Source organism: Staurois parvus, unplaced genomic scaffold, assembly GCF_062004578.1.
Source record: "Staurois parvus isolate SC_StPar_1 unplaced genomic scaffold, SC_StPar_1.0 ptg001458l, whole genome shotgun sequence".
Taxonomy (NCBI): domain Eukaryota; kingdom Metazoa; phylum Chordata; class Amphibia; order Anura; family Ranidae; genus Staurois; species Staurois parvus.
In genome coordinates, this window is record NW_028319254.1 from 95,098 (window position 1) to 119,380 (window position 24,283).

The 24,283-nt window shown below is 45.5% G+C and overlaps 1 protein-coding gene across 1 annotated transcript in view; it reads right to left on the reverse strand.

Moving 5' to 3' along the window:
• Positions 1–8,552: 8,552 nt before the first annotated feature.
• Positions 8,553–24,283, reverse strand: part of LOC149435868 (uncharacterized) — a 56,770-nt gene continuing 41,039 nt past the window's right edge. Inside the window, exons 8-9 of the mRNA XM_089662345.1 lie at positions 22,598–23,108; positions 8,553–8,607 (exon numbers count right to left, since the gene is read on the reverse strand). Coding sequence (XP_089518471.1) covers positions 8,553–8,607; positions 22,598–23,108 — 566 coding nt within the window. The remainder of the gene's footprint in view (positions 8,608–22,597; positions 23,109–24,283) is intronic.

The following is a 24,283-nucleotide window of genomic DNA, read 5'->3' on the forward strand; positions in this document are numbered from 1 at the left end:
TGAGAGGAGGAGGAAAAGGAGGGGAGGGGAGGAGGAGGAGGAAGAGGAGGGGAGGAGTAGGAGGGGAGGAGAGTAGAGGAGGAGAGGGGAGGAGGAGGAGGAGAGGGGAGAGGGGAGGAGGAAGGGAGGAAGAGAAGAGAAGAGAAGAGGAGAGAGGAGAGGGGAGGAGGAGAGGAGAGAGGAGAGGGGAGGGGAAGAGGGGAAGAGGGAAGAGAGGAGAGGGTAGGGGAGGAGGAGAGGGGAAGAGGAGGAGAGGGGAGGGGGAGGAGAGTGAAGAGGGGAGGAGAGGGCAGGAGGAGGAGGAAAGGAGAGGGGAGGGGAGTTGAGGAGACGGGAGGGGAGGAGAGGAGAGGAGTGGAGAGGGGAGGAGAGGAGAGCGGAGGGGAGGGGAGGAGAGGGCAGAAGGAGGAGGAGAGGAGAGGGGAGGAGAGGGGAGCCAAATCAGGAAGTACTAGGGCATGGAGATGTATGGAATCCACGGATCCCACGTTTTATCACATTGGTAATGTAGCTAGGGGCAGGATTGTGGATGGCTTTGTAAGTTGTGGTTAGTATTTTGAATTTTATAAGTTGGGTTAGTGGAAGCCAGTGGAGGGATTGGCAGAGAGGCGCAGCAGTCGCTGATCAGTTGGTAAAGTGTATGAGTCTAGCAGCAGTCGCTGATCGGTTGGTAAGGTGGATGAGTCTAGCAGCAGTCGCTGATCGGTTGGTAAGGTGTATGAGTCTAGCAGCAGTCGCTGATCGGTTGGTAAGGTGTATGAGTCTAGCGGCAGTCGCTGATCGGTTGGTAAGGTGTATGAGTCTAGCGGCAGTCGCTGATCGGTTGGTAAGGTGTATGAGTCTAGCGGCAGTCGCTGATCGGTTGGTAAGGTGTATGAGTCTAGCGGCAGTCGCTGATCGGTTGGTAAGGTGTATGAGTCTAGCGGCAGTCGCTGATCGGTTGGTAAGGCGTATGAGTCTAGCGGCAGTCGCTGATCGGTTGGTAACGCGTATGAGTCTAGCGGCAGTCGCTGATCGGTTGGCAAGGTGTATAAGTCTAGCGGCAGTCGCTGATCGGTTGGTAAGGTGTATGACTCTAGCGGCAGTCGCTGATCGGTTGGTAAGGTGTATGAGTCTAGCGGCAGTCACTGATCGGTTGGTAAGGTGTATGAGTCTAGCGGCAGTCGCTGATCGGTTGGTAAGGTGTATGAGTCTAGCAGCAGCATTCATAATAGACTGAAGGGGGATAGCCTGTGTAACGGAAGACCAGTGAGGAGGGAGTTGCAGTAATGGAGGCGGGATATAACCAAGGCGTGGATAAGTTGTTTTGTGGTGTCATTGGTCAGGAAGGGGCGGATATTGGAAATGTTCCGGAGGTTGAGGTGGCAGGATTTAGCCAGTGAGTGGATGTGGGGCCCAAAGGAGAGGTCTTAGTCTAGGATTACACCTAGCACCCTGGCATGAGGGGAAGGACCAATGGTTGTTCTGTTGATCTTGATGGGAAAGTCATGAGTGGGGGATCGGGGGGAGGTAATATTACAGCTCAGTTTTTGAAAGATTGAGTCTAAGGTAGTGATGTGACATCCATGCTGATATGTCGCTCAGTAGATTTGTGATACGTGAGGAGATTGAGGGGGTGAGCTGGGGAGTGGAGAGATAGATCTGGGTGTCATTAGAATAGAGGTGGTATTGGAAGCCATGGGAGGTTATCAGTTGGCCCAGGGAGGAGGTATAGAGAGAGAAAAGGAGGGGTCCAAGGACAGAGCCTTGGGGTACCCCAACAGGAAGAGGATCGGAGGAGGAGGAGTTGTATGTGACACTGAAAGTGCGCTGAGAAAGGTAAGAGGAGAACCAGGAGAGAACAGAGTCATGGAGGCCAATGGAGTGGAGTTTACTGAGGAGGAGCGGGTGGTTGACTGTGTCAAAGGCAGTGGAAAGGTCAAGGAGTATGAGTATGGAGTAGTGGCCATTGGTTAGGATGAGTATGGAGTAATGGCCATTGGTTGGGATGAGTATGGAGTAGTGACCATTGGTTGGGATTAGTATGGAGTAGTGACCATTGGTTGGGATTAGTATGGAGTAATGGCCATTGGTTGGGATGAGTATGGAGTAGTGGCCATTGGTTGGGATGAGTATGGAGTAGTGGCCATTGGTTGGGATGAGTATGGAGTAGTGACCATTGGTTGGGATGAGTATGGAGTAGTGGCCATTGGTTGGGAATAGTATGGAGTAATGGCCGTTGGTTTTAGCAGTTAGTAGGTCATTAGTGAGTTTTAGTAGGGCAGTTTCTGTGGAATGTTGTGGGCGGAAGCCAGACTGTCGGGGATCAAGAAGGTTGTTGTTGGTGAGGTAGCAGTTTATACATTTGTGAACAAGGCGCTCGAGAAGCTTGGAGGCAAACAGGAGCAGGGAGATGGGTCTTAAGTTATACAAACAGGTGGGGTCCAGTGAGGGTTTTTTGAGGATGGGGGTAACCAGTGCATGTTTGCTCGGGGAGGGAAAGGTGCCCATGGAGAGTGATAGGTTGAAGATGTGGGTTAGAGAGCTTAGGATAGAGCAGGAAGGAGGCTGCAACAGTCGTGAGGGGACAGGATCCAGGGGACAGGTGGTGAAGCGGGCCTTGGAAAGGAGTTCGGTAACTTCCTTGGTGGTAACAGGGTCGAAGGAGGAGAGTGTAGAGTTTGGTGTTGGGCCTGGTATGTTGGTTAGAGGAGGAAGCTTGACACTGGAGATCTCATCATGAATTGTGTCGATCTTCTTTTGAAGTGACTGGCAATCTCCTGTGCAGTAAGTTGGTGGGTGGAGGCAGTGGAGGGTGGAGTATGGAATTAAGGGTAGAGAAGAGTTGATGAGGATTGGATGAGAGGGTCTTGAGAGTGTTATAGTAGGTTGGCTTAGCAGCGTGGAGGCTGGAGATGTATTTGAGAAGAGCGGATTTCAGGAATTTCAGGAATTTAGTTTTACGCCATGCTCATTCAAGAGTGCTGCTGCGTCTCTTGAGACTTCTGGTGTCATCTGTTTGCCAGGGTTGTGACAGGCGAGGCCGGGTTCGGCGTGTAGAGAGAGGAGCAAGAGCATCCAGGGAGGATGATAGATAGTTGTTGTAGGCAGATGTGGCCAGCTCTGGGCAGGACAGGGGTGCAATTTTATCATAGAGGCGCTCAGTAGTAGAGTGGAGAAGGTCAGGGCTGAGGTGATGGAGGTTTCTACAGGTAATGGTTTGCTGGTTGAAGGTATGGGAGGTAGGAGGCATGTGAGGGTTGGAGGCATGGGGGGTAGGAGACATGGGAGGTAGGAGGCATGGGAAGTAGGAGGCAGGGAGGTAGGAGGCATGGAAGGTAGGAGGCATGGGAAGTAGGAGGCATGGGAGGTAGGAGGCAGGGAGGTAGGAGGCAGGGAGAGTGTGAAGCTGATAAAGTTGTGATCAGAGAGAGTAAAGGGGTGTTAGAGAGGTTACAGGCAGTGCAGAGGTGGGTGAATCAAGGTCAAGGTTGTTGCAATTGGAGTGGATGGTGGATTGTGAGCATTGTGTTAGGTATAATGAGGAAGTTAGGTTGAGTAGTTGAGAGGTGGCAGGGGTGTGAACATTGACTGGGATGTTAAAGTCACCGAGGATGATGGCGGGCACCTCAGAGGAGAGAAAGCCATGCTGAAAAGTAATTGAGAAAGCGTGACACTGGGCCCGGGGGCTAGTAGATGACTACGATCCTCAGACAAACAGCAGAAAAGAGACGAATACAGTGCATTTCAAAAGAGCGGAGGGACAGAGACGGAGGCGCAGGAAGAACCTGGAACATGCTTTGTGGGGAAAGAAGAAGTCAGACTCCACCCCCTTTTCATTCGCTGGGTCTGGGTGTGTGAGTCCAGAGGAGGCCGCCATGGGAGAGTGCAGCTGAGGAGACAGAGTCGGAATCCTGGAGCCAGGTTTCAGTAATAGCAAGTAGGTTGAGGGAGTGGGAGAGGAAGAGGTCAGTGATAGTAGAGAGGCTGAGCTGGCATTCCAGAGGGCACATAGGAGGGAGGGGTTGGTGCTTGGAAGCAGGGGGATTGAGATGAGAGATTGAGGGTTGCGGCTGTGGCCGAAGAGGGGAGGTTGCTGCTTCTGTGGGTTGGAGTTTGATGGTGGAGGGCCAGGGTTTGGGGCAATGTCTCCAGAAGTTAGTAGTAATAGGAGGGTGAGGGAGGTGAGGTGGGAGTGAGATTTATATGAGGGCAGATGTCGCAGTGATTTTGTAGCGGTGACATTATGTGGACCAAGAGAGAGCAGGTGATAAGTGCAGTGATATGGAAAGGGCAGGAGATAAGTGCAGTGATATGGAGAGGGCAGGAGATAAGTGCAGTGATATGGAGAGGGCAGGAGATAAGTGCAGTGATATGGAGAGGGCAGGAGTGAGGGTGATATGTACAGGTTGTGGGGGGTGGGGGGGTAAACAAGAGAGAGTTTGAGAAGAGAGGGCATTATAGCAACAGAGAGAGCTAGCGAGAGCATGCTGGAGAGAAGAGAGATAACAAACGAAGGCAGGCGGGAAGAGGGAAGAGAGGGAGGAGAGGGAAGAGAGGGAGGAGAGGGAAGGAAAGGGAGGAGAGGGAAGAGAGGGAAGAGGGAGGAGAGGGAAGAGAGGTAAGAGAGGGAGGACAGGTAAGAGGGGGAAGAGAGGGAAGAGAGGGAGGAGAGGGAAGAGAGGGAGGAGAGGGAGGAGAGGGAAGAGAGGGAAAAGAGGTAAGAGAGGGAAGAGAGGGAGGAGAGGGAAGAGAGGGAGGAGAAGGTAGAGAGGGAGGAGAGGGTGGAGAGGGAAGAGAGGGAAGAGAGAGGGGAGAGGGAAGAGAGGGAGGAGAGGGAAGAGAGGGAGGAGATGGAAGAGAGGGAAGAGAGGGAGTAGAGGGAAGAGAGGGAGGAGAGGGAAGAGCACATGCAATCTACTTGAGGTGGAGCACTAATGTTTGTACTTGCTTTAGTTAAAGTGCCGCGTTGAAAGTGCGATGTACTTAGTGCTGTAATGCGTACTTTGTGCAAGGAATGCCAGCCTCTCCCTTGTCAGCTGTCCCCCGGACTGTACTGAATTTATACTTGGATGGAGGGGGGGAGGTTACGCAATCGTTCAATTAAGAACTAATAAATGACACATGGGGGAGGGGTTCTGCCCTTCACAATATACAGGCAGGATGGACACAAGGTAAGGCAAGGTGTCTGATCTCAGCTGAGGCTCTATGAGGCTCTATGTGGCTCTATGAGGCTCAGGTCATGTCATACAGGAAGTATACACAATAGTTACAAAGAAAACAGAAACAATCTAACAATGTAGATAATTTCAGGCATGCAAAGTAGCTTAGCGATTGAGAGAGCAGTGAAAGCAGTGGTCACCGGGGGCAACAGGAGGCAGTTGTCAGTTGCGGTTAGAGCAGGAAGTTTCAGAGGGCGATGGAAGCAGTGATTACCTGGAGATCAGAGGAGAGATGATGAGAGGATGTTGGGATGTTCCATTGTTGCCGTGTTGGAAGTGCGATGTACTTAGCGCCGTAATGCGTACTTTGCGCACGGAATGCCAGCCGTCCCCCTCGCCGTCCCCCTCCATAGTGATTCTCGCTGCTAACAGCATAGAAGTAAGACACTTAACCCCTCCCCTACCGGGCAGTTCTACCCCCTTCCTGCCCAGGCCAATTTTCAGCTTTCATCGCTGTCGCAATTTAAATGACAATTGCGCAGTCATGCAAGATTGTACCCATATGACATTTTTATTATTTTTTTCACACAAATAGAGCTTTCTTTTGGTGGTATTTACTCCCCGCTGGGGGTTTTTATTTTTTGTGCTCTAAACAAAAAAACAGCAAAAATGTGAAAAAAAGGTTTTTCTTTGTTTCTATTATACAATTTTGCAAACAGGTAATTGTTCTCCTTCACTGATGTGCGTTGATGAGGCTGCACTGATTGGCAGCACTGATGGGCACTGATAGGTAGCACTGATGGGCACTGATAGGTAGCACTGATGGGCACTGATAGGCGGCACTGATAGGTAGCACTGATGGGCACTGATGGGCACAGATAGGTGGCACCGATGAGGTGGCACAGATAGGTGGCAGTGATGAAGCGGCACTGATGATACTGCACTGATATACAACAATGTTGGGCACTGATAGGCAGCACTGATGGGCACTGATATGCAACAATGTTGGGCACTGATAGGCAGCACTGATGGGCACTGATATGAAACAATGTTGGGCACTGATAGGCAGCACTGATGGGCACTGATAGGCAGCACTGATAGGAGACACTGGTGAGCACTGATAGGCAGCACTGACTGGTGGCACTGCTGGGAACTGACTGGCAGCACTACTGAGTGACGACACTGCTGGGAGGCACTGGTGGGTGGCAATGGTGGGCACAAGTGGGCGGCACTGCTGGGCACTGATCATTAGCGCCCTGATGATCGGTGCCGATCCCTCCTCTGACAATTGCTGGTTATCGGCAGTACTTTCCTCACACCGTGACAGCGTGAGGAAAGTGCAGCTGATAACTGGCTACTTCATTTCCCGGTGATCTGCTGTGTCATTGGACACGGCTGATCACGTGGTAAAAGGCCGCTGTGATTGGCCTTTTACCACATCATGTGATCAGCTGCGTCCATAGCACACAGCCATCATGGAGATTGCAGAGTGCGTGCCTCTGGGGGCACGTGAGAGGGCGTGTTCTGGGAGGACGTCATATGATGCCCTCCCAGAACTGGCCGGCCGCAGTGAAGCCGTCATTTAGCTATATGCGGTTGGCAAGTGGTTAAGGGTATTTTTTGGTACTGTAAGTGGAAATTTATGGAAGAGGGCCAATTCCGGGGCCCTACCAACATTAACCCCCATCACCCTGTACATAAGGTTAGACATGCAGATCCAAAATCTAGTAACTATCAGACATTGCCACCAAACGTGGAACATAGAACCCATCTGGCCGCTACACTGAAAGCACATTGGTGAGGCAGAAGGATGGTCCTCGCCATCCGAGTAGGGACCCGGTACCATCACAATAGTTTTATAGTTTGCTTCAATTCAGGTAGTAATGATGGAATCTTTAGATAATTCCAGGGCTATGTCTTGCCAAGCAGATAGATCATAACTAACATTCAGGTCCCGTTCCCATTGATCCATATAGGGGAGTTACAGTTTGGATCAGCAAGAAGGGCGTACACCACAGAAATACGGCCTCTAGAGAGATTTGTACACTGACAGGAAAGTTCAAAACTGGTAAGAATGGGCGCTCCATCTAGTAAAACTATTTTTGAGCTGATAAAATAGGCAACTTTATTATATCTGAACATTTACATGGGGGGCATCTGTAGTTTCTCTGTAAAGTACTGAAGAGGATAAAAACCTTACACCCTGGAGGTAATCTATCCGCAGCAACCCTTTGTTGATCCACCATTGGAATTGGGCCGGGACCAGACCCGGTACAGATTCAGGGTTACAAAAAACTGGGGCTAAGGGAGCATGTGGGGAGGCTAATGGTTTGCGATGGTGTACTCTGTCCCAAACTGTCAATGAGAAAGACAGATTAGGACATAAGATAGGAGGGCGAGATCTATTAGGGAGCCAAGGCAAGGAACCGACCGCTAAAGGATGGCAGGAAAGAGCTTCAATAGAAACCCAGAGGGGAGTAGATCCCTTAGCTGTAGTATAGGCCAATTGCACAATTTGAGCAGCTTGGAAGTAAGCATAGAGATAATATTCACATTCCTTCTGTACTGAAATGTATTGTAATTGTACTGTCTCCCTTATATTGTAAAGCGTTGCTCAAACTGTTGGCACCGTATAAATCCTGTATAATAATAATGAAGACCAACCCCACCCTGCGACTTTAAAGTGTATAATATCTTCTGGTTCATCTGATGCCTTCTATTGTTCCACACAAAACAAAGCACCTCTGCCTGTAGGAGCCGCAGCTCGCGTCTCAGAGTTGGTATCAGTAAGGTCCGAAAGATGTATAATAGTCGAGGTAAAAAGGTCATTTTAATAGAGTTGATCCTTCCAAACCAAGATACAGAGTAAGCAGCCCAACGATGAAGATCTTCCCAAAGTCATTTGAAAAGAGGGGGATAGTTTGCTTGGTAAAATAGGGTCTCAATAAGTAGTTGCTAGCCCATTGAAAGTCATATAGAGTTTGAAGCCGTTGCTCCATTGAAGAAGGTAATGAAGCATTAAGGGCTATCATTTTATGAGAATTTAGAGTCAGTCCAGAAAGTTCAGAGAAGTGACACAAGAGAGATAATAGATTAGGTAGAGTACTAGAGGGGATGTAATATACATGGGAACATCATCAGCAAAAAAAGAGCATTTATGTTCCTGTTGACCACAGGGGACCCCGTGGATTCCGGCTTGAGAGCGGATCGCCATAGCTAAGGGTTCTATTGCCAAAGCAAAAAGCAGTGGGGAGAGTGGGCAACCCTGTCTAGTGCCACGTCGAATTTGGAACACGGGGATCTGTAACCTCTAATGGACACTTGAGCTGAGGGGGTGTTGTATAATGACTGCAAAAGTGTAAGAAATGCAGGACCAAATCCAAAAGCTTGCAAAACAGTAAACAAATATTTTCAAGTTAAGCTATCAAAAGCTTTATGGAGGTCCAAAGAAAGAAGCAGCAATTCCCTAGAAAGAGGGGCATCCCAATTAGAGTAAACAGCAGAAATCAAAGCTATGGACCTTCGAATCTGATCTAACATTTGGCAACCAGATATGAAACCCGATTGGTCTTTGTGAACATACTGCACCAAAAAGGAATTAAGACTCAGGAACAAAAGTTTTGTCAATATTTTCAGGTCACAATTTAGTAGCGAAAAAGGCCGATAATTAAGGATATCAGTCGCATCTTTATTAGGTTTAGGAATAATGCTAATATATCCTTTATTTTCATCTAAAGGAATCACCCGTCTTCTCTCAAGGAACTGAAGTAAAGAGCCATATGAGGGAGAAGATGGTCAGAGAAGATTTTATAGTAAACATTTGGTAAACCATCGGGGCCCGGGGACTTATGTGACATCAGCATTTTAATAACTTTACCAAGTTCCTCACTAGTTATAGGTTGTTCCATAAGTTCCCTGTGGGCGTCGGCAAGTGAAGAAAGCTGCAAGGGTCCTAAAAAATCTTAAAGCACGGAAGGCTCAACAGGCTGGTGTGGACTATATAAGGTAAAATAATACTTATTACATTCTTGAAGGATCTTCTGAGGATCCTGTGAGATGTGACCTCCCGAAAGCCTAAGCTTAGGAAGCTGTAAGTTAGAATGTTTAGGGTAAAGTTTAGAATCCGGTTTGTCTCGCCATGTGAAGAAGTTATGATTCATCCATCATAGCTGGTTTTCCAGTTTTGTGGTGAGACAAAGATTAAGCTCCAAACGAGCCTGTTCTACCTTAAGTAACAAGTCCGGGGTTGGAGTAATTTTATGTTGGGCCAGTAAAGCCTCGTATTCCTTAGTTTTGGCAGAAATCAACTCTTCACGAGATCACTTTAGTCTAGAGACTTGTTGGATAAAAAAAACCTCTGATAGAAGCTTTATGAGCTCCCCAGTTAATAGCCGGGGTCGTGTCTTCCGCTGTACTAATGGTAAAGTAAGAGTTCAAATGCTCCACCACTTCAAGGTGAGCTGACTCATTGCTAAGAAGGGACTCATTGCTAAGAAGGGACTCATTCAATCACCAGTGTGACTTGGCCAGATTGGCAGTTAAATTGGGGATTGTTAGCATCACCGGGTCATGATCTGACCAGGGTGTCCATACAATTTTAGCCGAACACAACTTAGACAGCAACTGCATAGGGAGAAAGATGTGGTCTATACGTGAATACCGGTTGTGAGCTCTAGAGAAATGAGAGTAGTCTCTAGAAGTAGGATTGGCCTCTCTCCATGCATCCACCAAATTATAGCGATATAAAAGTTGAGCAAATTTGCGACTTTGTTTCGGGGGGATGCAAGTTTGGTCGCACGTGATTTATCAAGCATTTGATCTAAAGCCAAATTCAAATCCCCCACTAAAATTACATCTCCTTCCAGTTCTGGAGCTAAAGATTGAAACAGGGATTGAAAAAAGGCTAATTGATTCACATTATGGGTGTAGTAAATCAGGAAAGTCACTAAGTTTCCCCCCAAGTGGCCTTTAACCAATAGATATCGCCCTTCCTTGTCCCGTATCACTTTAGATTCAGTAAAGGATAACCGCTGGGCCAAACAGAGCGCTACCCCTCGTTTTTTCCCAGATGCATTAGCAAAAAGCACACAGGGAAATCTCTATGAATATAACGTGGTGTGAAAGAGGAGACAAAATGGGTTTCCTGCAACTATATCAGCTCCCAGGGACTTATAACGAGAAAAAACCATGAGACGCTTAGAGGGGAATCCCGAACCTGCACATTATGGGAGAGTAAGGGAACAACAACACTATTAGGTCTTAAGGTGGACATAGAAAAATGCAAGACAGCGATGGGGAGACCCACACATCCCCGTAGGGGAGATCGAGAATCCAGGACCAAATAAAAATTCCCGAGATGACCCTCAATAAAAAACAATAAAAAAATAAGGAAGAAATAGGGGAGAGACAAAAGACACCCAGAAAATGGCTATCGTCAGTTCAAGTGGTAAAACAACAATATGCAGCATAAAACTGTAAAACACCAAATAACCCAGACACAAGGTCAAGGACTGGAAGAGTCTCCACCAAAGCATAGCAGTGGGGAGAGTCTTCCAATTAGGAAGAGCACATAGATGCTTCCCGGCACCATGGGGTCTGTAAAAGACATGTATAAGAAAGGTTCCTAACCCCAGAGAAATAGAATACCTGACATATATCCAATCTAGCCAGTAAACAGGTAAAAACAATAAAATAAAAACACATAATATTCCTTTACCAGTGAAGAAAGAAAACTCACTTTTCTTCGGGGGATTCACCACATTTTTAGCTATGCGGTCACACAACCTTGGGGCTCTCTATATACAAACTTTGGTTGGGTTGGTAAATATTTTGATAAATATAGTTAAAAATGTGGTGAATCCTCCTAAGAAAAGTGAGTTTTCTTTCTTCACGGGTAAAGGATTTTTCCCATGCAAAAAATGCTATGGATGTACAAGAACTAAAGGGACTAAACAGAAAATAATAAATTTTAAAGCAACAAGAACAAATAAAGATGATTTAATTAGAGATTGTATTACATACAAGACAGAAGGGGGAGTTTATGTGCTGGAATGTGGCTGTGGATACAATACGTTGGACACACAATAGACCTTTATGGGAGAGGATTAGGGAACATGTTCAGAATATCGCTAAAGGATTCAAAAACCATAATGTATCAAGACATTTTACTACTGTGCATAATAAAGATCCTTCCAGTTTATTATTTTGGGCTACCATCCCCACTGGAGGGGTAGTAATAAGGTTCGGGTTCTAAGTCAGTGAGAATCTTTTTGCCAGTCACTTCAAGAAGAAGATCGACATCATTCGTGATCAGATCTCCAGTGTCAAGCTTCCTCCTCTAACCAACATACCAGGCCCAACACCAAACTCTACACTCTCCTCCTTTGACCCTGTTACCACTGAGGAAGTTACCGAACTCCTTTCCAAGGCCCACTTCACCACCTGTCCCCTGGATCCTGTCCCCTCATGACTGTTGCAGCCTCCTTCCTGCTCTATCCTAAGCTCTCTAACCCACATCTTCAACCTCTCACTCTCCATGGGCACCTCTCCCTCGACACTCAAACATGCACTGGTTACCCCCATCCTCAAAAAACCCTCTCTGGACCCCACCTGTTTGTATAACTTAAGACCCATCTCCCTGCTCCCATTTGCCTCCAAGATTCCCGAGCGCCTTGTTCACAGCTATATGAACTGCTACCTCACCGACAACAACCTTCTTGATCCCCGACAGTCTGGCTTCTGCCCACAATATTCCACAGAAACTGCCCTACTAAAACTCACTAATGACCTACTTACTGCTAAAACCAGAGGCCATTACTCCATACTCATCCCATCCAATGGCCATTACTCCATACTCATCCCAACCAATGGCTATTACTCCATACTCATCCCAACCAATGGCTATTACTCCGTACTCATCCCAACCAATGGCCACTACTCTATACTCATCCCATCCAATGGCCATTACTCCATACTCATCCCATCCAATGGCCACTACTTCATACTCATCCTAACCAATGGCCATTACTCCGTACTCATCCTAACCAATGGCCACTACTCCATATTAATCCCAACCAATGGCCACTACCCCATACTAATCCTAACCAACGGCCATTACTCTATACTCATATTCCTTGACCTTTCCGCTGCCTTTGACACAGTTGACCACCCGTTCCTCCTCAGTAAACTCCACTCCATTGGTCTCCATGACTCTGCTCTCTCCTGGTTCTCCTCTTACCTTTCTCAGTGCACTTTCAGCGTCACATACAACTCCTCCTCCTCCGCTCCGCTTCCTCTTTCTGTTGGGGTATCCCAAGGCTCTGTTCTTGGGCCCCTCCTTTTCTCTCTCTATACCTCCTCCCTGGGCCATCTGATAACCTCCCATGGCTTCCAATGCCACCTCTATGCTGATGACACCCAGATCTATGTCTCCACTCCCCAGCTCACCCCCTCAATCACCTCATGTATCACAAATCTACTGAGCGACATATCAGCATGGATGTCACACCACTACCGTAAACTAAATCTTTCAAAAATTGAGCTGTAATATTACCTCCCCACCTATCCCCCACTCATGACTTTACCATTAAGATCAACAGCACAACCATTGGTCCTTCCCCTCATGACAGGGTGTTAGGTGTAATCCTAGACTATGACCTCTCCTTTGGGCCCTACATCTACTCACTGGCTAAATCCTGCCACCTCAACCTCCGGAACATTTCCAAAATCTGCCCCTTCCTGACCAATGACACCACAAAACAACTTATCCACACCTTGGTTATATCCCGCCTCGATTACTGCAACTCCCTCCTCACTGGTCTACCGTAACACAGGCTATCCCCCCTTCAGTCTATTATAAATGCTGCTGCTAGACTCATACACCTTACCAACCAATCAGCGACTGCCGCTAGACCCATACACCTTACCAACCGATCAGCGACTGCTGCAAGACTCATATACCTTACCAACCGATCAACGACTGCTGATAGACTCATACACCTTACCAACCGATCAGGACTGCTGCTAGACTCATACACCTTACCAACCGATCAGCGACTGCCGCTACACTCATACACCTTACCAACCGATCAGTGACTGCTGCTAGACTCATACACCTTACCAACCGATCAGCGACTGCTGCTAGATTCATCCACCTTACCAACCAATCAGCGACTGCTACCAGACTCATACACCTTACCGACCGATCAGCGACTGCTGCTAGACTCATACACCTTACTAACCGATCAGCGACTGCTGCTAGACTCATACACCTTACCGACCGATCAGTGACTGCCGCTAGACTCATACACCTTACCAACCGATCAGCGACTGCTGCCCCTCTCTGCCAATCCCTCCACTGGCTTTCACTAACCCAACATATAAAATTCAAAATACTAACCACAGCTTATAAAGCCATCCACAACACTGCCCCTAGCTACATCACCAACCTTATCCACAGATACTGCCCAAATCGCCCACTCCGCTCCTCCCATGATATCCTCCTCTTTAGCTCCCTCATCACCTCCTCCCACGCTCGCCTACAGGACTTCTCCAGAGCCTCTCCCATCCTCTGGAACTCCCAACCACAGCATGTCTGGTCAGCCCCACCCTGTCTGCCTTTAAGCAATCTTTGAAAACTCACTTCTTCAGGGAAGCCTACCCCACTCCCACCTAAGAACTGTACTTGAATCACCTCCACCAGATCATCCCCCACAGCCATCACCTTTTGTATCCCCTCCCTCTTCCTTCAGATTGTAAGCTCCATGAGGCGGGCCCTCCTATTCCTTCTGTACTGAAATGTATTGTAATTGTACCGCCCCCTTATATTGTAAAGCGCTGCGTAAACTGTTGGCATTATATAAATCCTGTATAATAATAATAATATTTTTGGATATACGAAATGCAGACATTTTATCCACCAGGACATAATGTAGAATTTGACTTAAATAGTTTTATCAATAATTATTAATGTGGGTTTTATCTGTTTTTATCGGCCATATAATAATTATTTAATATTTTTATTGTTCCTTTTTATTAATATGATTAGCATTAAGTATGATTTATAATGAATTTTTACTTGGGTGACGTTATTCTTTTTGACCAGAAGATGGGGCTGTACAAAATCACAGGATTTTTAAAAACTTTTTTCCAATCTTTTTAAAGTTTTTATTTGAATAATATTGTTGTATAATAAATGTAGGTCGGATTATTGGTGTATCATGATAAAAGGTTTTGTTCCATGTGAAATGTGACATCCAGTGATGTTGCAGGTTCTACAGAAGGGAGCAGGAACAGTAGTCATGGTTACCTAGATGGTTTCCCTGACGAAGCCACGTGGTTGGTGGCATAATGTGTGGGGGCGGAGACTAGTGACATCATTGCGGGAGTTTTGAAATGCAAATCGCTATGTTACTGCTTCTATCGTCTGAGAAGAATTCCATTTTACCCTGTTATGGAAGGTGGTGCCTGTCATCTGCTGCCATCTAGAGCATCGGAATGACCAGGCTTGGTTGACCTGTATTCATTCATAGGTCCATGGTAGGAGGAGAGCGGCCATCCATACATTTTTTAGGTGGAGGAACATTGAGTTAAGGTGGAGCACCGTGTTTATCAAATAGACTTTATTTATTCTGAGCACATCGTAGTGATTCTTCACCATTCAAGCACCTTATTAGATGTTCACCATTCCAGCACTTTATATGTATATTTATATTTCATATTTTGATTGAACTATCACATTTGAACCTGTTTATGGACTATTGTATCTATATGAGTTAGCACAACACTATTTATGTATGTTTTAGGTCCCTCAAGAGTGCAGTCAGCCACTCCTCAGATCCACCCACTGCCTCCAAGACCCTCTTCCTAAAGCCTTAGAGCAGGGGGAAATTCCAGAGGGGCTGGCTTGCAGAGTCTCTCAGCCCTGACCACATTGTGACCCCTCTGGCTATCACACCTGAGCTGCTAAGCAGCTTCTGACCAACCATTAGGGTGTAGATCCCCCTGGCTGAACTAGGAGGGCGCTACAATGTATAATCTTCTACCTCAAAAGTCCAATTTTACTAGACATACAAAAAGTATATGTGAGCTAGAAGGAATCACTCTCCTGTGGGAACACTTCAAACATTAGAGCTCCCCCTAGCTGCAGCCTGGTAATGACATTACTAGGAGGTCTGTTCATTTATCTGCTCCATACGTCCCGTCTTTATATAATTTAACATAACATAATACAATATAATAGAATATATTATATCTCCTGACATTTAGGGGTCTATTCATAAAAAACATTTGTCTAGCAGTGTGCTCAGTGACAAAGCATGTACATTCCTTCTGTGTGAATGGGAAACCATTTAAAATGAATTTTGACTTAAAATGGAAAATGTTGCCTTTTGTTAGAATTTCTATGAGGAAGATCATATTTTCATTGTTTCCTCAGGTTGAACCATGGGAGTTATTATACCAAATAATACACAAGGGTCATTTTCAGGTCTCAAGTCCCACATGGGACACACTTTTCCCCAACTGAAGTATTTATTTCTGTGTATAGAGAAGGAATGGAAGCCGGGACACCTCAGTGCAGGAACAAGGGGGGAGGTGATTACAAACACCAAATAATCCCGTGGTGGTCCCCACATCCTCTAATCTAGCTGAGATGTCATTGTTCTGCCAACGAGAAGGATGAACAAGATGAAGAGACGCGGTATATGGAAGTATTCTCTACGTTTCTGCAGACACAGGGGCCATTATTCCAAGCTGAGGGATTCTGTGAGAGCTCGGGAATAAATGTCACAATAGAAGAGTTTCTGTACTCCAATGTAATGAGGACAAGAGAAGTCACACATCATGGATTATACACTGTGTCACGGATAAAATTCACGCCCATGACGACTAGCTAACCAAGGCGTGGTCCGCCCATGACTTGGGATAAAGAGGGAATGAGGGGGACTTTCAGCATATAAGACTGGTCAGGATACCCTTTCACAGCCCGCACTACCTCTGGCCACCATTAGAGGGAGAATCCACTCCAGCTGGCTGACCACACACAGGCAGATATGAATCTTATATACAATCTGGTGCACGCTAAGGATTGAGCAGTCTAGCAATTGGCACACCCTTCTAGGATTCCTCCAGCTATCCTACAAGCTAGAACCCCCGTGTTAATCACTCTTCCACTGTCCACAGACCCCCACATCAGACACACAACACACAGTAGCTTGCCACCACCCAACAGTTTGTCCACAGACTGGTCTACTGGGCCACCACACACACACAGATCTCTGTCTGGCAGATCTGCTATGTTACAATCTGCAGGCAATCTGCCAACACACAGTACAATTGCATACAGATTGACGATGAACTTAGACCGAGCACATAGACACTACAACAATCTCTCCGGAGATATGAGCCCGAGCTTAGTACACAGAAGTCACTTATTCATTTTATGATTTAATATCCCAAAAGTGGGCAGTGCATTAAATATGTACAAAGAAAAAAAAGTTGCAGAAAATACAAAAAGACACACAATTGGCTATTCACAATAAAATAAAAGGGAATAAAAACAGAAATAAAACTTTTACCAAGATTTATCCTGAGACTGGAGCAAGTCAGAGAAAGTCCACGATTCACCAGTCACATGCAACCGACTCCGTACAAATCACCCCGTCCATATCTCAGGGTCCTCAATTTATTGAAATATGGATGTGGGCTGCACATTAGCCCTTGGCCAATCAACCCTGGGGGGTGTTCCTGTAGCAGCCCATAGGATGTTCTGGGTTCTGAAGTGCCCAGAGCTGAATGGGCCAGGAATGGTTTGGATCACTTGGTCAGGGATAGAATTTCCGACACCAGTGTGTTAGTCCGAACACAACAGTACCAATCGCTGTTCAGCTGTTGCAATCAGGCACCATAGAACCGTTTCCTGTGTTTCTCTGGGATTCCACAGGGGCTACAAATACAGTTTTACATGCAGATGTAGCCTACAGTGTGTCCAATCAGAAGGAAGTATTTTCATCTCTCTGCAACAAATATTTTAGCTTTTATGAGATGAAATACATTCCTTTGATTTGTGGATATAAATCAAAGCTGACAGACACTTCGGAGCCTTCTCACGGTCTCCTGCTGACTCTTGTAGCCGAAATGACTAGGATTCTTCTTCTAGGTTCAAGGTGGCAAACTCTGGCTACATAGGTGACAACATTGTATTGGCATCCAGGTGACACCTCTAGCCTAGAAGCTGCTCTGTCCTTTCAGATGCTACGTCCTTTCATGTCTGTCACATGTGCTCAGAGGGAACTTGCCCTCATCTGTGAAAAGCACAGGGCACCAGTGTTGGACCTGCCAATTCTGGTGTTCAATGGCAAATGCCAATCCAGCTCTATGGTGCCAGGTAGTGAGCACAGGGCCCACTAGAGGATGTTGGGCCCTCAGGCCACCCTCATGAAGTTCCTTGCACAAAGCAGCAGATACAGTTCTGCTGGTGGGTTAAGGGACTTCTACGACCCTTTCCAGCTGTCCTAGAGTAACTGCCTGTCTCCTGGAATCACCTCCATGCTCTTGTCTCCTGGAATCTCCTCCATGCTCTTGTCTCCTGGAATCTCCTCCATGCTCTTGAGACTGTGCTGGGAGACACAGCAAACCTTCTGGCAATGGCAAGTATTGATGTGCCATCCTGGAGGAGTTGGACTACCTGTGCAACCTCTGTAGGGTCCAGGTATGACCTCATGCTACCAGTAGTGACACTGACCCTAGCCATAAGAAAAACTAGTGAAGAACAGTCAGAAAAGATGAGTAGGGAAAAAAATGTCAGTGGCCTCCACCTGTAAATTCCTGTTTTGAGGGTTGTCTAACTGTTGCCCATCTAGTGCACCTGTTGATAATTTCATTAACACCAAAGCAGCTGAAACTGATTAACAGCCCCCTCTGCGACTTCACTGACCAGATCAATATCTCAGGATTCTCATTGACTTGATGCTAGACTCTGATTAATAAGTCTTTCTTTCATTTTTTGAGCCGTGTATTATGAATGCTAACTCTACAAAGCTGCAGATCTGTGAGAGTTCTTTTCAAGATTCTTCTGTTTATAGATTACTGAGACCTTTACAGTAAGATGTGCATTTCCTCATGTAATGTTCTATTTGTGTGTTTTGTTTTTTCTGTTGGTTGGACTGGATGGATTGGTGTCTTTTTTCCATCCAGATGAACTCTGTAACTATGTAACAAGGTGACTCCAGTAACACTGCTGAGACTCATTTCGTTTTGGTGAAAAGGTACAAAAAGAAACCTCCATTTCCATATATTTCAGACTATACAAAAAGACCTGATGGGGATAAAATACCAGATTGTCTCCTAAGAATGTAGGAAGTATATTATGGTATGTTTGCTGATTTGTAATCCCATGATATATATTTAGTGTGTTGGAGTTTATCGGTATTGTTAGGAATATTGTATGCATGCTACCAAAGCCGTAATCAATCAGTAGATCAGTATACAAATTATTCTTTTATTATCTCTCCTCTGTGTGTACAACTATTATTCTAATTGCTTTATGTAATCCAACCTCCTGATAGTTACAATTCTCCATTTAATCACTGTTACACCAAACGTAATGATTGTAAATGAGGAATAATATCTACTCTCCAAGGCATTCTATAGATTTCACAAGGGCCAATCTGTTATAGTGAAATATTCATTTTTCCTGATCACAGATTAGTTACTTCCATCCCCAAATAAACTCAGACCAGACAATTCTTATCCAAGGATGACACCCAGTGGCCATGGGAGGTAATGCTTGAGTAAACATGGGTTAGAGAATCAGATTCCCCAATCACAGAGAAGGTTCCTCCTTCTGGGCCAGGTTTATTCAGATTTGATGAGTGTATAAGTCATAACTAGATAAAACCGGCAGGAACACTCACAGAGGGAGGACCATCTACACAGCCATCTGGAAGGTAGACATCATCTCAGACTCAGATCATCTAAAGACACTCATCAACTGAAGAAGAGACGCCATTTTGTGGAAGCTCAACCCCAACCATTAATTGGCAGCTATCTTTGAGTCTGATCATCAGTTCTGTAAAAGATTACCTGATACTTGGAGTCTAATTACATATTTTCTGTTGATTTTGCTTGCTTAGACTAGTAAGTTAATTGCCACATTCCTTTGTGTAACCTAATAACTCTCCCCATGATAACATCACTTCAAGTTAAGTCATTTATAAAAATGTTCCTGTTCTTAGGCCATACTGGTGGATTAATCTGCATAGTTTATTCCTTCTGCAGGAGACAGATTATTGTCCGTTTTCATTGGTTATGTTGTTTACAGGGAGACTAATTATTGAATTTAATTAATTCTATTTTAGAGCTTTTACAGAAACATCTTAGTGTCAGTGTAAATCACAATCTGACTATTGTTTATGGTGTTTGTAAGTGACGTATGTAAATAAATATTGATTTTCATACTCTGCAGTCAATACCTACACAGATCTTTGACTTCTTAAAGAATTTTTCAGAATAATTAAGTCAGTTAAATTATTTTTATAAATAATTTTTTTGTATTGGAGATACTGTGATTTGATTGATTTGGCTGACTAAATCAATTGTTCGGGTGTTCCCTGACAATTTGGACACTAGATGGTGCTAATTGCTAGGATACTTAGCGTCATCTAAAGGCCAATTGAGGTATTTTTGGTTTAAAATCAATGGATAGTTTAATTCTGTGGTTTTATGTAATTTATGTCTTCAATGTCTACTGTACTTGAAAATGTATGAGTGTGATCTCAGGTATTTGTATGAAACCACCCCTGACACAGTAAACTAAGGGGTCTATGCAAAAAATATGTTGGGGAATGTGACAAGCATGTGTCCAGCCTTGACAAATTCTGGCCGTATTTTAATAAACTCAGTGACTTCCTATATTCATCAGCTCCCTCTAGTGGCCATAATGATGTATTACTTCCAAAATACCTCAGTCAGGAAAAACAGTTCAATACCGCATTATGGCCACTAGATGGAGCCAATGATCATAGGAAATCACTGTATGAAAAGACCAACATGTGACATGGCTGAATTAATGCTGGTCATATTACTTCATCTATTCTCTAAGTGGGGTGGTATCTATTGGGCCAATCCCTTTTACAAACCACACATAATATCGCCCTTCAAAGTGAAAACAGAAACGATTTGCACAAAATCAAAGAGTAGAAATATTTTCCGGTGGATCCCCTCTACCCAGACCCCATATGTAGACATAGAACAACAAGCTGTGTTCCCTCTCGTGCCGCACTCCTCCAACCACCCAAACCCACACAGAAGCCAAGGGAAATAATGAGAGGAAAGTTCCCCCCTAGTTTGGGGCGGAGTTTTCCTTCCCTCCTGTTGGGGGATGGGAGAAGGATGGACTGAAGACAGAGAGATGCTTCGGGGTCACCACTGTTCTGTAGAGCCTTGAAATGAAGGACATCAACTTCAGAAGTTCTTGTTGTCTGTGTAAATTTCCCCGATAACGAGATCTGGGCTCTCCCGGCTTCTAGCTCTGTAACCCGCTATATCATTATCAGGAAACGCAACTCCGACACCCAAGAAGGGCTGAAGTTGTGTCCTTCATTTCCAGGATCTACTGACCACTCTGCACCCCGACATTTACTGCACTTCATCCATGTCTTTGGGGGCCTCTCATCTCCTTATCAACTGTTTCTTCCATGATGAAGATCAGCCATGGAGTATATCTGAGGTGTATATCAGGGTGTGCTTCTTCCCCACATGAGAGCTGGGATGTCCAGCAACATTCATCTAGAAGACATTTCCCGCACTCAAGGCACTAATACACCTCCAGGGTTGTGTGGGACCCCTGATGTACAGGAAGACAGGACTTCGGTGAGGAACATTTCCCTCACTCAGGACAGGAAAGAGGCTTCTTCCTACGTGAGATCTCTGATGTCCGGAAAGACTGGACTTCTGTGAAAAACATTTCCCACACTCAGAACAGGAATACGGCTTCTCCCCCGTGTGAAATCTCTGATGTGTGTAAAGATGGGACTTGTCTGAAAAACATTTCCCACACACAGAACAGGATTACGACTTTTCCCGTGTGAAATCTCTGATGTGTGTAAAGATTGGACTTCCATGAAAAACATTTCCCGCACTCAGAACAGGAATATAGCTTCTCCACTGTGTGAGATCTCTGATGTCTGTAAAGATCTAGCTTATGTGAAAAACATTTCCCACACTCAGGATAGGATTATGGCTTCTTCCCCGTGTGAGATCTCTGATGTTTGGAAAGATTGGACTTCTCTGAAAAACATTTCCCGCACTCAGCACAGGAATATGGCTTCTCCCCCATGTGAGATTTCTGATGTTTGTGAAGATTAGACTTCTGTGAAAAACATTTCCCGCACTCAGCACAGGAATATGACTTCTCCCCAGTGTGACATCTCTGATGTCTGTAAAGAATGGACTTTTGTGAAAAACATTTCCCACAGTCAGGACAGGAAAATGTCTTCCCTGTGTGAGATCTTCGATGTGTGTAAAGACTGGACTTATTAGAAAAAGATTTCTTGCACTCAGGACAGGAATATGGCTTCTCCCCCATGTGAGATCTCTGATGTTTGGAAAGATTGGACTTCTCTGAAAAACATTTCCCGCACTACGTACAGGAAAATGTCTTCTCCCCCATGTGACATCTTCGATGTGTGTAAAGATGTGACTTATAAGAAAAAGATTTCCTGCACTCAGGACAGGAATACGGCTTCTCTCCTGTGTGAGATCTATGATGTTTGGGAAGATAGGACTTCTCTGAAAAACATTTCCCGCACTCAGCACAGGAATATGGCTTCTCCCCTGTGTGAGATTTCTGATGTTTGGAAAGACTGGACTTATCTGAAAAACATTTCCCGCACTCAGAACAGGAATACGGCTTCTCCCCCGTGTGCGATCTCTGATGTGTGTGAAGATGAGACTTCTGTGAAAAACATTTCCCGCACTCAGCACAGGAATACAACTTCTCCCCAGTGTGACATCTCTGATGTCTGCAAAGATTGGACTTTTGTGAAAAACATTTCCCACAGTCAGGACAGGAAAATGTCTTTTCCCCTGTGTGAGATCTTTGATGTGTGTAAAGACTGGACTTATTAGAAAAAGATTTCTTGCACTCAGGACAGGAATATGGCTTCACCCCCATGTGAGATCTCTGATGTTTGGAAAGACTGGACTTCTCTGAAAAACATTTCCCGCACTCAGGACAGGAAAATGTCTTCTCCCCCATGTGACATCTTCGATGTGTGTAAAGATGTGACTTATAAGAAAAAGATTTCTTGCACTCAGGACAGGAATATGGCTTCTCTCCCGTGTGAGATCTCTGATGTTTGGGAAGATAGGACTTCTCTGAAAAACATTTCCCGCACTCAGAACAGGAATACGGCTTCTCCCCCGTGTGCGATCTCTGATGTATGTAAAGATTGGACTTTTGTGAAAAACATTTTCCGCACTCAGGACAGGAATACGGCTTCTCCCCCGTGTGACATCTCTGATGTGTGTAAAGATTGGACTTCTCTGAAAAACATTTCCCGCACTCAGGACAGGAATATGGCTTTTCCCCTGTGTGAGATCTCTGATGTATGGAAAGAAGGGACATGCATGAAAAACATTTTCCGCACTCAGGACAGGAAAACAGCTTCTCCCCCGTGTGAGATCTTTTATGCACATTAAGATGGGATTTATAGCAGAAACACTTCCCACACTCCCTACAGGAGAAGCTCTTCCCTGTTGGAAGGCCGGCCCGGTCCCGCACAGTCTGAGGTTCCTCAGGATACGAGGAATCCGATGGTCCATCTACACTGGGTGGTGCCGGATGGACATTGGAGGGAGCTGGGTTTTCTCCTGGACTATACTGTGTGATGTCCTCATCTTCTACTTTACAGTCTGGAGACAAAGTGAGACAATCCTCGGAGGTTTTCCTCATCTCCCGGCCATGGACTAAAATACAAAGACAAAGAGGATTACTAGACAGGAGCTGATTGGTTCCCCCAAACCAGGACTCCGCCCACATCAGGTAGCTTGGTCTCTGAGGAGCTTACAATTCCACCCTCAAGGGAACTAAGAAATGGCTCCTCTGATCTCCTACCAGGTCATTTCTTTATTCATGGACCTTAGTCAGAGAGTGAGGAAACAACCAGAACTGTCTTTTATAGGAGGGACAGTGATGAGGGGATTATAGGACGAGGGTCCCCACCCCCTCTATCACTCATCGCCATCTTCCCAACACAAGAAGTACTGCACTTCCTTATTTAGTCCATGATTTAGTCATGAAGAACAGCGGGGCTGAGCCCCACCAGAGGTCAGAGAGTGAGGATGGGGGGAGTACAACCAAGATGAAGACTGGACTGATCCTGAAGACCACCATCATTGGGGTATTGACTCCTCCCTCATTATCACTTTCTGTTTACGGGTCCAAAGTTGGAGGATGTTATCACATTATTATCACCATGTAAAAGTCTGTGCTCCAATCACATCATCCGATATAAAATGTCCAGCTGGGAGGAAATGGGTGTAACAAAAGAGAATCCATATTATGTGTATATATAGCAGTGGGGGGAGGGGGGAGAGCAGAAGTCAGGACTATGTAATGTACAACATAGAGTATATAGTGCAGGGGTCAGGAGTATGTAATGTACAACATAGAGTATATAGTGCAGGGGTCAGGAGTATGTAATGTATAACATAGAGTATATAGTGCAGGGGTCAGGAGTAAGTAATGTATAACATAGAGTATATAGTGCAGGGGTCAGGAGTAAGTAATGTATAACATAGAGTATATAGTGCAGGGGTCAGGAGTATGTACTGTACAACATAGAGTATATAGTGCGGGGGTCAGGAGTATGTAATGTACACCATAGAGTATATAGTGCGGGGGTCAGGAGTATGTAATGTACAACAAAGTATATAGAGCAGGGGTCAGGAGTATGTAATGTACAACATAGAGCATATAGTGCAGGGGTCAGGAGTATGTAATGTACAACAGAGTATATAGTGCTGAGGTCAGGAGTATGTAATGTACAACATAGAGTATATAGTGCCAGGGTCAGGAGTATGTAATGTACAACATAGAGTATATAGTGCAGGGGTCAGGAGTATGTAATGTACAACATAGA